The sequence below is a fragment of the Ranitomeya variabilis genome, chromosome 3 (genome assembly GCF_051348905.1).
Source record: "Ranitomeya variabilis isolate aRanVar5 chromosome 3, aRanVar5.hap1, whole genome shotgun sequence".
In the NCBI taxonomy this organism is placed as follows: Eukaryota; Metazoa; Chordata; class Amphibia; order Anura; family Dendrobatidae; genus Ranitomeya; species Ranitomeya variabilis.
This window is the reverse complement of record NC_135234.1, coordinates 29,656,219-29,672,276: the sequence shown is the minus strand read 5'-3', so window position 1 is coordinate 29,672,276 and position 16,058 is coordinate 29,656,219. Positions and strand designations below refer to the sequence as shown.

Here is a 16,058-nt window from a genome sequence, read left to right as displayed (position 1 = left end):
GCTTTATTCTGAGGACTATAACTTTTTTATCTTTTTGGTTATGATGCTTTATGGTGGTCGTTTTTTGCGGGACAAGATTACGTTTTCAGCGGTACCATGGTTATTTATATCCGTCTTTTTGATCGCGTGTTATTCCACTTTTTGTTCGGCGGTACGATAATAAAGCGTTGTTTTTTGGCTTTTTTTTTTTTCTTACGGTGTTCACTGAAGGGGTTAACTAGTGGGACAGTTTTATAGGTTGGGTCGTTACGGACGCGGCGATACTTAATATGTGTACTTTTATTTTATTTTTTTATTTTTTTTTAGATAAAGAAATGTATTTATGGGAATATTCTTTTTTTTCTTCTTTATTTAGGTTTTTTTTTTTTTAACACATGTGAAAATTTTTTTTTTTTACTTTGTCCCAGGGGGGGACATCACAGATCGCCGATCTGATAGTTTGCATAGCACTCTATCAGATCGGCGATCATACTTTCATCGCTCTGCAGCCTGCTCCGACCCGGAAGTACTCCCTGCAGGACGAGTACAGGACCCGGATGCAGCCCCGCGGCCATTTTGGATCCGGGGCCTGCATGGAGAAGACGCTCGGTACAAGGTGAGCACATCGCCTTGTACCGATCGTCTCAGGGAAGCATGCAGGGAGCCCCCTCCCTGCGCGATGCTTCCCTGTATCGATCGCGGTGTGCCGGGGGTTAATGTGCCGGGGGCGGTCCGTGACCGCTCCTGGCACATAGTGCCGGATGTCAGCTGCGATAGGCAGCTGACACCCGGCCGCGATCGGCCGCGCTCCCCCCGTGATCGCGGACGATCGGCTATGACGTACTATCCCGTCGGTGGGAATTAAGGCCCACCCCACCTCGACGGGATAGTACGTCATATGGGATTAAGGGGTTAAAGGGGCCACATCACTACAGTGACTATCATACTATTAAGAAGCTACTTTTATCCATATTGGTACTTATGACACATCCTCAAGGGCAGCATCATATACTATGATTATCTAGTCTTTTTGTACTTACAGAATTGGCACATGTTCTGTCTTGATTCCAGCTGCTAGTGGTTGTTTTCATTCATATAACTATTTTTTCCATTGATTTGGTTAGGTGTTCATTGAGTGGTGAGCGCCAGTGTGACTTAATAATAATCGTAAAAGGGGTTGTCTCATTTATCTGCACTTTAGGCCATGGGCATTGTCGTGCAACTAGCCAGAACTGTATACGCTCTCCCAGGCTGCTAGCAAAGGTATTTTTGCCCCTGCGGCATCGGAGAAGAACAAAAGCACCGAAGATGGTTAGACCAGGAATGCGCCAAGCGTCAGAGCAGATGTACCATTATATATACAGCAAAGAGCTTGTAAGTGCTGCACTCAGGTAGGAAACCTGCCACCTCATTCTGGTGGTGACCAGTAACCTAGTAAATGAGCAGTAAACTACAGAATAAAAATCCCTCAGTTCCTAAGAGTATTTTAACAACAAGCAAATTGCTAAGTTGCTTGTTTTTACAAGCATTTTGCAATTTCAACGATTTAAGAGGAAGAAAAGATGCAGAAAAGAGATTATAGTAAGGAAAACCATCAACCTTTTCTGCTGATTGTTACACCTGACCAATAAACCCAGTGGTGGCAGCAAGGAAACAGTAAGGTAAATCTGACATGTTTCCATTGCAGAACGCATACATTTACAAGGATATGTAGCTAGCCAAAGACTAGGTACGAGGACCCGTGGATGCATGGTGTGGCGCCGTCAGTCATCCTGCATCCATGTTTTTAATTTGCTTTGAATAAAATGACTTTTACGGGACGGTAAGTGCCACTTTTAAACATGTCAGATTTAATTGTAGTGAAGATTGAAATTGCAGAAAAGCATACATTTATAAATATATGAGGCTATGTTGTCCCCTTGAGCAGCTAGCCAAAAACTCTTTAAAGTCACCCTCTCCCCGCCTGGTCGGGATTATTTAGACACAAGTGCAGATGACATTTGTACCTTTTTCCATACAGAAAGGCTTGTTTGCAATTCCAAGTAGAGAACTTGATCGTGATACAGTAACAGGGGCATGCCGGTCAACGAAGTAGGACAGACCCTGACAGATCCTCAGTAAATGGTCATAAGTAACAGACTTGTTGGCGGAAACCTGCAAAACATTGCGTTAGAGAGCAAAATAGCAATGATCACTGTGAAAAGACAAAAAAAAATAAAAAATACTTGCCTATGAGAGCCTAACATTTTGACAATAACATACCCGAGATTACAAATGCATGAAAAATAACACTCTTTGGATGGTGCATAAAGAGAATGGTAATACAATTTAAAGATTTAACAATTTAAACTACATACATTATTAAATAGCTCTCAGACCTGATGAGGCTGGTGTACTTGGAGAATCCATGTTAAAATATTTCTATAGTCCTTTAAAAAGGGCGCAGTAAGCTCCAGGAGCAGGACTAACGATCCACGCAAACGCCGCCTCAGGCGAGGATTCAGAATCTCGGGCAGGAAAAGAGACAAGTGACTTGTCGGGGAAAGACTGAAGGCCGACAATGGGAGGGAAAATGGGGAGATCGGCATAAGAGCTGGGAGTGGAGTCCGCCTAATGCACTTGCTTATAAAAACGTCAGATGCATTGCGCTACAAATTACTAAACTAAATACTACAATAAAAATAAGCATTTAATAAGCTTTAAAGGGACTTTACAAATATGCATTTAATTAAATTTCTAATTTCCAGAAAGGTTAACGCCATCTCGGCCCACCTAGCCTGATTGACAGCTCCTCAGTGTCCCTCCTCCCTGCAGCTGTTGAGATCTCACATTGCTCAGTACAAGCTACAACACTAAGCCATGCTTGATGGGCAGAGACTGAAAAGGTCTAAGAAGAGCAAAGCAAAACCAGGAAAAAAAATGAACTATTCTATAAACAAGTAGCAAGAACCACAATGACCTGAACACAAGGAAGAAAAATACATAGGCCACATGCAACTGAACTAGCCTTAAGACAGGAGAACCAGGATCAGGTGGCAGCTGTGTCCGCCAATGTATTTAACAAGTGATATTTAATGGTAAAAACAAAAATCCAATTTTCTCACTAATACCATTTGGGGACAAAGAAAAATGGGACGTTTAAGAGTAGCCTCAATGGGTGGGAAGAAATGACACTAGCTCTGTGGACCATGTAGCAAACAGGCACCTTACGTCCCAAAGAGGCATCGATAGGCACTATAGAGTGGATCTTCTAGAATTTTGAGGAAGGTGTGGACAGAGGACCAGGTGGCAGCTTTGCAAAGCTCGAAACACGGATGCCTGATGCCCTTGCCAAATTAGATGGAACCCAAAGGGAGGAAACTTGTTTTTGTCATTGCAGGGTTCTACAACAGCTCTACTGATTAGGGATGAGCGAGTGTACTCGTTGCTTTGGTTTTCCAGAGCACGCTCGGGTGATCTCCAAGTATTTGACTGCTCGGAGATTTCGTTTTCCTTGCCGCAGCTGGATGATTTACGGCTGTTAGTCAGCCTGAATACATGTGGGGGTTGCCTGGTTGCTAGGGAATCCCCAAATGTAATCAAGCTGTCTTGTAGCCGCAAATCATGCAGCTGCGGCAAAGAAAACAATCTCCGAGCAGTCAAATACTCGGAGACCACCTAAGCGTGCTCTGGAAAACCCGAGCAACAAGTATATTCGCTCATCACTACTGCTGATGATTTGGAAATTGTCATCTTGGAGGCTGGAAGTTTATTGCATGATTTATCAGAGATCACAAAAAAAAAAAAAAAAAAAAATTAGAATGTCAAAACTCTTCCAGAACAGGAAGACTGGATCTGGTCAAGGCCAATAGGATGTGACAGTGGAGTGAATGCGCCAAGAAATTAACTGGAGATTAGCAAAAGGGGGAGGAAGACAAAGTGCTGGTTGATGTGGAAGGCACGACCACCTCTGGAAGAGGAGCCCAGCAGGAAAGGGCAATGAGCTCACACACTACTCATGGGGGTTATGGACACTAGACATGTCACCTTCCACGAAAGGAACATTGGGGAGATGCTTCTGAAAGGCTCAAAGGAAGACTCCTGGCGTTCAAAAAGAACAAGGATGAGCTCCCAAGGCTCAGACACTTAAGAAGTTTCACAATGTGCAAGCTCCTGAGGAAGGTCTTAACTAGTGTTGATTGAATAGCTTTGGATAAGGGCTTATCCAAATAGCTATAGTGCTTACCAAAGAGCCTGTGTGTTGGGCTCGCCTTGCATTTGCTGTGAGTGTCACACAGCCGCGACACATACAGCTGCGATGCTTAACAGATGATTTTTGGGAGCGCTCCAGGTATCCTGGTTACAGATCCAGCTATTTGGTAAGCACTACAGCTGTTCGGAGAAGCACTTATCCGAAGCTACGGTATTCGATCAACCCTAGTCTTAAGCTTCTTCTGAAAAGCTAGTGTACTCCATGCATGGAAAGGGCAGAAATCTGTCCCTAGAGGGAGGAAAGACTGAGGCCTGCATCCAAACCTGACAGGTGAGAAAAAAATCCCAAGAATTGTGAACACCATGGGATAGAAGTCCCTCTGATCACAGCAGCTGAAGGACTTCCAGGTACGTTGGTAAACCTTAGTAGATTGAGGCTTGTAAGTGCTCAGCGGGGGCAGGACAACAGAGTCAGACATCTTGGATCTTAGAACCTTCGCTTCAATAGCCATGTCATTAAACGTTACTAAGGTAAAGTGGGATTTAGAAGGATCTTGTGAAGAAAAGTAACGAACCAAGTGTCGAAGGATATTCCCAGAAATTACAGAAGCTGGGATGGTATCAGACATGACTTCTGTTGATTTATGACTCAACTGAAGAGCTCCAAGGAACCCAAGACAACTTGTAGAACAGAACAATTCTCATCTCTGGAAGAGGCTTACACCAGAAAAGCGTTCAGATAAAATAAGATTGCCACATCTGGCAGAGGGGAGCCCTGACCAAGTCATCCTTCTTGTGAACTGAACAGGATGGAGTAGCATCTTTAGAAATGTTCCATGTCTTGAACAGAAGATGGAGAAAAAGAGTTTGAAAGGTACAAGGTCTTTGGAGACGATGAAGGTAAAAATACTTGTTTGAAGCCAGGAAGGCCAATTTGATTTTGCAACATAGATACCACCTTTCTGAAAGACTGTAATGCAGTGGAAAGTCCTCAATATTGGAGGAGGCTTATAAGGAAGGTTTAGGTTTGAATGAAGGCTGCTTGGAATTGGGAAGGTCAAAAAGGACCTCTCGTCACCTCAGCAGGAAGAGTTACGAAAGGAGTGAAAAAACCATGAAGCATTAACAATTGTGAGGAAGAACACCACGCTTGTCCCCAGTAGCATCTTTGACAATGTCATGTAGGCGCTTTCCAAAGAATAAAAAGAAGGCGAAAGACTAAGCATAGAAGACAGTACAGTCCATTAGGCAGAGCCAACACTTTTCCTACACAACTCTGAGCATCCAAGTGGTAGGTCAAACACCCTTAGTGAGGAATCCTCCAATGCCATTAACAAGAGGATCATTCAGCCATTCTAAAATGGATTTTGAAGTAAATACACCAGCCCTATCAGGACTATAAAAAAAAAATATGTAATAATGTATACAATTTTTACTGTGAAGATCAGAATAAACCCCTAATCAGTACATGATTGCCATGTGAGGTGCATGTCTGTGGGGGGTTTTCACCAGTTGGCACCTGCTTCTGACTGCAGACATCAGACCCATCTCCGATCGTGTCACCACTTAGATGCCTCATGTATCTAAGTGTGTGTTAACGGGTGCAGAGATGGACCCCTTTGCCTCCATCGCTCCCCCTATCACAGTGCGATTGCGAGGTGCTCATGACCTGTCATGGTAACTAGTGGGCTACTGCAGCTTTGGCTTGCCATTTTTATGCGCCTAAAATATAAGCAGATTATGCTATTTTTTAACACTGTTCCATACAACAAAATAATAAATGTGGAAAAGATGTGCCAAACCGGAAAATATATTTTAATTTTTTTGTTTTATGGTCACAGCGGAAAGTGGCCAATAATCACTAATACAAACTTTTTGTTATGAAAAGCAATATGCTCTCTTCCAATCTGCAGCTGAACATGTGAGCAGCATACAACCTGGTGAGTACAGAAAATCAACACTGTCACTTTTTACTCACTGTGATTTACATCCTCTTTATTTAGGACTATGCTGGAAACCAGAGATCAATGTGCGTTACCATAAGAGTGCAGGGTCCATACAGAAGTACGGGGCCACAGCTGAGGGAAGTGCCCAGATAGGAGAAGGGGCACACAGGACATGCCACTAGGAACTGGCTATGTCCACACATCTGCAGACATGTTTGCAGTATTTTAACTAGATAAACCACTGAAGGATTGCATATTAGTAAATTAACTACATTTTTGCATATGGCATGACGCTGCTCACAAATCCCCAACATAGCGTAAAACACTCACCATTTCATCATATGTTCTCGGGTGTTCATTTCCATGCCAATCCAGTCTATTTGGAAGAAGCTGTTAAATGGAATGTTAGAAAAAAAAAATGATATTATAATCAGTTTTTCACTGAAACCAAGAAAGTACGTGGACCCCAATAACTTACAGCAAGCGTTCAGGGCGTCTCATTAAGGAGAGTTAGGCTATGTGCAAACATTACGGATTTTTATCGGTTTTTTTAGCGTTTTTGTGGCGGTTTTCCGCTTAAACGCTTACATTAAGAATCCCATTATTTTAATGCATTCCGCAATTTTTGTGCCCATGATGGGTTTTTTCCGCAAAAAAAACGCATAGCGGAAAAAAAACGCAGCATGTTCATTACCGTATATACTCGAGTATAAGCCGAGATTTTCAGCCCATTTTTTTAGGCTGATAGTGTCCCTATCGGCTTATACTCGAGTCGATGTCCCAGGGGGTTAGCAAGGGAGGGGGAGCAGCAGCTGCCAAATCATACTTACCTGCTCCCGGCGCTTCTGCACATCCCTGCTTCTCCGGCGCCGGCAGCTTCTTCCTGTATTCAGCGGTCACGTGGTACCGCTCATTACACTAATGAATATGGACGCATATTCATTACTGCAATGAGCGGTACGATGTGACCGCTGATCAAGGAAGAAGCTGCCAGCGCCGGAAAAGCAGGGATGTGCAGAAGCGCCGGGAGCAGGTAAGTATAACGGGGAGGTGAACATTGCGCGATATTCACCTGTCCCACGTTCCACCGCTGCGCGTCGCTCCGTCTTCCGCGTCCTCTGCCTGTGACGTTCAGGTCAGAGGGCGCGATGACGTGTTTAGTGTGCGCGCCACCCTCTGCCTGAACAGTCACTGCAGAGGACAGGTGAATATCGCAAGTGCCGGGGGCCTGAGCGACGAGAGGTGAGTATGTCTTTTTTTTATCGCAGCATATGGGGCACATTTTCTATGGAGCATCTTATGGGGCCATAATAAAACTTTATGCAGGATTGTATGGGGCACATTTTCTATTGAGTATCTTATGGGGCCATAATCAACCTTTATGGAGCATTGTATGGGGCTTATTTTATTATGAAGCATCTTATGGAGCCCATCATGAACTTTATGGAGCATTATATGGGGCTCCTGATTCAATATGGATATTCAAAAAAACTTAACCTAATGATGTCGCAATTTTACTTTTATTGGTATCCATTTTAAATTTTTGAAATTTACAGGTAGCTACTGCATTTCCCACCCTAGGCTTATACTCGAGTCATTAAGTTTTCACAGTTTTTTGTGTCAAAATTAGAGAGTTTCGGCTTATACTCGAGTATATACAGTAACTTTGCAGAAAATCTGTGGATTTGCCGCTATATTGTATTGGGACGCTCCGGAAAAAAAAAAAAAAAAACGCGAGCGGATTTCCTGTAACAAGAGTCTGGTTTTGATCAAGAAAATTCTGCGAACATTCTGCAATGTGGGCACATAGCCTAACAGTGTGGGGTGTAGACTAAGCTTTAGGTGCCCTTACCGCGGGCCGATTTGCAGAGCCCAGGACTACTTTCTAAATCCCCAATGAGGACTGGTACCATAGTCCCCAAACGAAGAAAGACGTCCTGTCATCACCAAATTGAAGAGTGTCCGCACCATGATCAAAGGGTCATTGTCAGCAAAGCACTGGCCTTAGGGAGCCCCTTAGGGTATGTGTCCACGTTCAGGAAACGCTGCGTTTTTGACGCAGCGTTGAGCCGCAGCGTCAAAAACGCAGCGTCCAGATGTTACAGCATAGTGGAGGGGATTTAAAGAAATCCCGTCTCCACTGTGCATTAAAAAACGAATGCGTTTTTCCCACGAAAACGCACATGCAGTGCGTTTTTCCAGAACGCAGCATGTTGCTACAATGAGCAAAACACGCAGGCACACCGCAGGTGACCTGCCAGTAACCTCAGGTGCATTTTTGGTCAGGATTTTACCTGCATAAAATCCTGACCAAAGCCTGAAGCAAACCTGAACGTGGACACATACCCTTACATGATTTAGTAGGAGGCAGTTTAACCCCTTAATGACCCAGCCTATTTTAACCTTAATGACCTGGCCATTTTTTGCAATTCTGACCAGTGTCCCTTTATGAGGTAATAACTCAAGAACGCTTCAACGGATCCTAGTGATTCTGAGATAGTTTTTTCGCGACATATTGCGCTTCATGTTAGTGGTATATTTAGGTCAATAACTTTTGCGTTTACTTGTGAAAAAAAATAACAGAATATTTAGAAAATTTTGCAATTTTCAAATTTTGAATTTTTATTCTGTTAAACCAGAGAGTTGTGAGACAAAATAGTTAATAAATAACATTTCCCACATGTCTACTTTACATCAGCATAATTTTGCAAACAAAATTTTTTTTTGCCGGGAAGTTAAGGGTTAAAATTTGACGAGCGATTTCTCATTTTTACAACAAAATTTACAAAACCATTGTTTTTTAGGGACCACCTCACATTTGAAGTCAGTTTGAGGGATCTATATGGCTGAAAATACCCTAAACTGACACCATTCTAAAAACTGCACCCCTCAAGGTGCTCAAAACCACATTCAAGAAGTTTATTAACCCTTCAGGTGTTTCACAGCAGCAGAAGCAACATGGAAGTAAAAAATGAACATTTAATTTTTTAGTCACAAAAATGATCTTTTAGCGAAAATTTTTTTATTTTCCCAAGGGTAAAAGGAGAAACTGGACCACGAACGTTGTTGTCCAATTTGTCCTGAGTACGCCGATACCCCATGTGTGTGTGTGGGGGGGGAGAATCACTGTTTGGGCGCACAACAGGGCTCGGAAGGGAAGGAGCGCCATTTGACTTTTTGAATGAAAAATTGGCTCCAATCTTTAGCAGACACCATGTCGCGTTTGGAGAGCCCTGTGTGCCTAAACACTGGAGCTCCCCCACAAGTGACCCCATTTTGGAAACTAGACCCCCCAAGGAACTTATCTAGATGTGTGATGAGCACTTTGTATCCCCAAGTGCGTCACAGAAGTTTATAACGCAGAGCCGTGAAAATAAAAAATCATTATTCTTTCCTCAAAAATTATTTTTCAGCCCGCAATTTTTTATTTTCACAAGGTAACAGGAGAAATTGGACCCCAAAAGTTGTTGTCCAGTTTGTCCTGAGTACGCTGATACCCCATATGTGGGGGTTAACCACTATTTGGGCGCATGGCAGAGCTCGGAAGTGATGTTTTGGAATGCAGAATTTGATGGAATGGTCTGCAGGCGTCATGTTACGTTTGCAGAGCCCCTGATGTGCCTAAACAGTAGAAACCCCCCACAAGTGACCCCATTTTGGAAACTAGAGCCCCCAAGGAACTTATCTAGATCTGTGGTGAGCACTTTGAACCCCCAAGTGCTTCACAGAATTTTATAACAGAGCCGTGAAAATAAAAAAATCATTTTTTTCCCCTACAAAAATAATTTTTAAGCCCCCCATTTTTTTATTTTTCCAATGGTAACAGGAGAAATTAGACCCCCAAAATTGTTGTACAGTTCTCCCTGAGTACGCTTATGCCCCATATGTTTGGGTAAACCACTGTTTGGGCGCACGTTTGACTTTTTGAATGCAAGATTGGCTGGAATTAATGGTGGCGCCATGTCGTGATTGGAGACCCCCTGATGTGCCTAAACAGTGGAAACCCCTCAATTCTAACTCCAACACTAATCCCAACTCTAACCATAACAGTAATCACAACCACAACCCTAACCACAACCCACCCCTAACCCTAACCCTAACCACAAGCCTAACCCTAACACACCTAACCCCAATCTTAACCCTAATTCCAACCCTAACCATAATTCCAACCCTAACTCTAGTTCCAGCCCTAACCCTAAGGCTATGTGCCCACGTTGCGGATTCGTGTGCGTATTTTTCCGCACTGTTATTGAAAAATAAGCAAGTAAAACGCACTGCGTTTTACTTGCGGATTTCAACTGCGGATTCCTATTGAAGAACAGCTGTAAAACGCTGCGGATTCCACACAAAGAATTGACATGTTGCGGAAAATACAACGCAGCGTTTCCGCACGGTATTTTCAGCACCATGGGCACAGCAGGTTTGGGTTTTCCATAGATTTACATGGTACTGTAAACATGATGGAAAACTGCCACGAATCCGCAGTGGCCAATCCTCTGCGGATCCGCAGCCAAATCCGCACCCTGTGCACATAGCCAGATTCTAACCCTAACCCTAATTGCAACCCTAATTCTAACCCTAATTCTAACCCTAATTCTAACCCTAATTCTAACCCTAATTCTAACCCTAATTCTAACCCTAATTCTAACCCTAATTCTAACCCTAATTCTAACCCTAATTCTAACCCTAATTCTAACCCTAATTCTAACCCTAATTCTAACCCTAATTCTAACCCTAATTCTAACCCTAATTCTAACCCTAACCCTAATTCTAACCCTAACCCTAATTCTAACCCTAACCCTAATTCTAACCCTAACCCTAATTCTAACCCTAACCCTAATTCTAACCCTAACCCTAATTCTAACCCTAACCCTAATTCTAACCCTAACCCTAATTCTAACCCTAACCCTAATTCTAACCCTAACCCTAATTCTAACCCTAACCCTAATTCTAACCCTAACCCTAATTCTAACCCTAACCCTAATTCTAACCCCAACCCTAATTCTAACCCCAACCCTAATTCTAACCCCAACCCTAGCCCAAACCCTAACTCTAACCCTGACCCTAGTGGAAAAATAAAAATAAATATATTATATTTATTTCATTATTTTCCCTACCTATGGGGGTGATAAGGGGGGCTTCAGTAACTACTTTTTTTTTATTTTAATCGCTGTGATATAACCCTATCACAATGATCAAAATGTACCTGGAATGAATCTGCAAGCCGATTCGGCGGGCGCACTGCGCATGCGCCCGCCATTTTGGAAGATGGCGGCGCCCATCGCTGAAGAAGGAAGGACACCGGGACTTAAGTATGGGGGGGTGGGATCGGACAGCGGGGGGGGCGGGCGGAGGTGAGAGGAGGGCAGCAGAGCACAGAACGGAGGGGAGGAAAGACTGACAGCGGCGGCAGACCGCCACTGTCAGTCGGTGGAGGGGGCACATCACGGTCTCCAGCCACAGCCGAAGATACTGCAGCATCGCCCCCCCGGGCTGAAGTACCACTCCCCCTGTCCCTGCAGGTCAGGTGAAATTGGAGTTAACCCTGTCACCTGATCTGCAGGGACGCGATCCCTCCATGATGCCACATAGGCGTCACAGGTCGGATTGGCACCGACATTCATGACGCCTACGTGGCGTGTCAGGTTGGGAAGGGGTTAAAAGCATGACCCATGACCATCCAGTAAGATTATTACGGATGGTGGTGAAAGGCATTTACAGCCAGATACACAGTATGTCTGCACCTTCAACGGGTATCGCACACACATCCCATTCTAATGAATAGAACTGGAGCATGATCACCAGTTTCGCACGTGCCCATATGGGAAAGCGATGGCATCGGAACCAATCATTGGAAAAAAAAAAACTTTGCCATTTTAATTGACGTGCCATAAAAGCCTTTCATTCACTCTAGAATGACACCGTGATAAGAGCGGTACTTACATTGTGTTGATTCAATTCCCGGATCAGCATCTGCAAAGAAAACAAAGACTCAATAAACTAGTCCTGTGCATAATCATCACCACTAGTCATGAGCAGGAAGACTAACAAGGCCTATGGCCCCTTAATATTCTTTGGTACTTAAAGGGTCATTCTCAAGTTCTTTAAATGGAGCTTGTAAGACCTGAGCTAAAGCCGGCGGCACTGCTAGAGCGCACAATTCGGGCAGCTTCTGGGCCCCTGCATTCCTCCTATGTTGCTTGCAGCACCAGGGAGTGCCCAGTTTGGCCTAGCGGCAAAGCCTTCATACTGGACAAACTGTGAATCAATCATGAAAATATTAAGCTCTAGCAAGAATGAAGTCAGAAGGCTGGGAATCAGTGCTCCGAACTAAAAAAAATGACACAATCCATTTGAAGCAGTTTTCTCAACATCAATAATTGGTAAATTTGAAAACTACCTGTAAAAACAAGCAATTTTATTTAAAATCTTCACTTTATTTTATTGTTTAATGCTCGTTTTTTAGTTACCGGACACATTCCATCCCCAATAGCTGACAATCCTATTTCAGGTAAATGTTAGGCTCCATACAATGTAAGTTTTAATCAATCTTCTGATAGAACAGACACAGTCGTCTCTGGTGTTTCCATCCAAACCAACCACATCATCTCACATTTATGGTGATATTTCTTGGACACGCATATTTTATAAAAAGGAGAATATTTATTAAGATTATTCCAACAAGCATGCGGAGGGGTTACATCAGACTTCCATGACATTATTACCAGCTTTCATAGGCAATCATCCAGCCAACTTCAGTGTCCCTGCTCTCCTCCGATGCTGCTGGACAGAACTGTCAATCATCTGGAGCTTTCCACCCACGACAAACAGAAGTCGGAAGGCAGATCAGCAGGGCATTCCCAAAGAGGACAAGGGAGAACAACAATCTGGGTCCCTGCACCTTCTTAACCTTCTTTTGCTGCGATCATATCAACTTGGATAGTTCCCTCAAAACCTTCACCGATGGGACATGCAGGAAATGCCAAGAATCCTGCATGTCTATATATTCAGTACCAGCATGCTTTAAAAGAGGTGCTGTATGCAAACTAGTTTCTTGGAGTCATGGAGGTGGAGCCGCTCCAGTCAACAGTCATGAAAGTTATCCCCAAATAATCCACATTCTGACCTGAAGTTGAAGTCCCTTCAGCAGAGAAACACCAGGAGCCACCATGAATCTTATTATTACGGACTAATGGCAACTGGCAAATGCACAGTGTGACAAAGCCGGGGTAAGAATACACAGCTTCAATACACATGCATCGGAGCCAGACAATGTAGCTGCATGTTCAGGATTAAGAACAGCTTGTGAGTGTGACAATTAGAGGTTGTGAGGTTCCCTTTAATATACCAGCTCTATGGGGGGGGGGGGGGGGGGGGGAGCAAAGAAATCAAGTACAGCAATTAGGCAATACTATAAAAGTCTGCATTAGTAGACACTACCAGGTTGTTCACACAGGATTCATACTGAGGATTAAAGTGACCTACAGGCAGATAACTAATAGGAGGTGTTAAGTGCGCCACTACCACATCTATACTACAGCGCTGACTCACAAGCTATGTCACATCTGCATTTTACCAGGATGCAGCTTGGTTTGGAACTTAAACGCCTTCAAACATTTTTAATTTCCAATTGTTCATTTGACTTCCTAAATTCAAAGTAAAGCCACTTTCTAAACGTTGTTAAAACACTTCTACCACTTTGCTGCTGCAGAGTCTGCAAATCCTCTATCCAGCTACAGAAAAGCACAAATTGTCAGAGCTCCTGCTTTTAAAGCAGCTCTTCTTTCCCTTCTTTCAGTGTTAGAGATAGAAGGTAGGGAGAAATGCAGCAGCTACTGGTAAATTTCAAAAATAAAAATAGATACCAATAAAAGTAAAATTAATTGAGACATCAGTAGGTTAAGTGTTTTTGAATATCCATATTTAATCAGGAGCCCCATATAGTGCTCCATACAGATCATGATGGGCCCCATATAATTTTCCATACAAAATACGCCCCATATAATGCTCCATACAGTTCATGATGGGCTCCATAAGATGCTCCATACAAAATATGCCCCATATACTCTATCTATATAATCGTCTAAGGGTCACTTCCGTCTGTTTTGTCTGTCACGGAAATCCCGTGTCGCTGATTGGTCGCGACCAATCAACGACGGGCAGAGTCCGGCCGCGAATTGGCCCCTCCCTACTCTCCTCCAGTCAGTGCCAGTGTGTCGCCCCATCCTGGACCAACTTCTTACTATTGATGCTGCCTATGCAGAATCAATAGTAAAAAGATCTAATGTTAAAAATAATTTAAAAAAAATAAATAAAAATTGTGCTATTCTCACCTTCTGCCGTCAGCTTCCGTTCCCAGTGATGCATTGCGAAATTACCCAGATGACTTAGCGGTCACGACCGCTAAGTCATCTGGGTAACTTCGCAATGCATCACTGGGAACGGAAGCTGGCGGAAGCATCGCGCGCACCGGGACAGCTTCGGTAGACGCCGGAGGGTGAGTGAATATATATATATTTTTTAACTGCGATACACTGCGCGGGCCGTGCGATACACTGCGCGGGCCATGCGATATACTACGTGGCTATCTGTTACGTGGGCTGTGCTATATACTATGTGGCTGCTATATACTACGTGGATGTGTTATATACTACGTGGCTGTGCTAAGCGCGACGTACATACATATTCTACAATACCCGATGCGTTAGAATTGGGCCACCATCTAGTGCTCCATAAAGTTGATGATGGCCCCATAAGATGCTCCATATTAAAATATGCCCCATATAATGCTGCATAAAAGGTTAATGATGGCCCCATAAGAAGCTCCACAGAATATTACAATGCTGCACAAAGGTTGATGGCCCCATAAGATGCTTCATAGATTAAGCCCCATATAATGCTGCACAAAGGTTGATGGCCCCATAAGATGCTTCATAGATTAAGCCCCATATAATGCTGCACAAAGGTTGATGGCCCCATAAAATGCTCCATAGCATATTATGCCCCATATGCTGCTGCGATAAAAAAAAAAAAAAAAAAAGACATGGACGTGGAAGACGGAGCCCGGCGGCGGAACGGGGACAGGTGAATATTTAATGGCCCACCCTCCTCCATCATACTCACCCTCCTGGCGTGGTCCCTGCTTCTCTGATGCGATGGTCTCTGGCGCCGGAAGCTTGTTCCTGTGTCCAGCGGTCACATGGTACCGCTCATTAAAGTAATGAATATGTGCTCCACCCCTATGGGAGTGGAGTCGCGTCAGAGACAATCTGAGAAGCAAGGACCGCGCCAGGAGCAGGTGAGTATGATGCGACAGCTGCCACTCTCCCTCCAACCCCTGGGAAAAAGACTAGAGTGTAAGCCGAGAGGGGCACTTTTAGCCTAAAAAAGAAAAAAAAAATTGGCTGAAAATCTCAGCTTATACTCGAGTATTTACTGTATACATTTTTGTTAAACTAAAAATCGCAAAATTATGTTGTTTTTTTCTCGAAGTGACACCACCTGAGTTATGCTCAGTTTTTTGGTAAATTTTGACACACCAAGCTCAAAAGGTTGCCCATCACAGTCCTAGGAGGTAGTGTGTTGCACAGTGAACGATGGTGAGACGAGGCAGGCACTATAATTACATGCAGCTCGCAGCAGAAATCACAACCTGCAGGCTCGGTGTTTTTAACCCATGGGGGGAGGAATGGCTGCTGCCGGGTTTACATGTCGCTTGTCACTATTATATAGTCATAAAGTTCACACATAGGGACTGGAGCGATATCAGCAGTAACAACTGCTGAGCTTAAGGCAAAAAATAAATTATCAGTGGCTTGGTACATATTTAAAAAAAATAATAATACTAACCTGTACTCGCCTGACCACGGCAGGTCCCACAGGTCCACGCTCAGTCTCCACAACATAAATTTCCCATCGACTATCATTAGATGCGGTAAAACC

The 16,058-nt window shown here is 43.7% G+C and overlaps 1 protein-coding gene across 1 annotated transcript in view; it reads right to left on the bottom strand.

The window, feature by feature from the left end:
• Positions 1-16,058, bottom strand: part of BRWD1 (bromodomain and WD repeat domain containing 1) — a 132,649-nt gene that overhangs the window by 102,448 nt on the left and 14,143 nt on the right. The window contains 3 exon segments of the mRNA XM_077293874.1: positions 1,986-2,133; positions 6,447-6,506; positions 12,060-12,089. Coding sequence (XP_077149989.1) covers positions 1,986-2,133; positions 6,447-6,506; positions 12,060-12,089 — 238 coding nt within the window.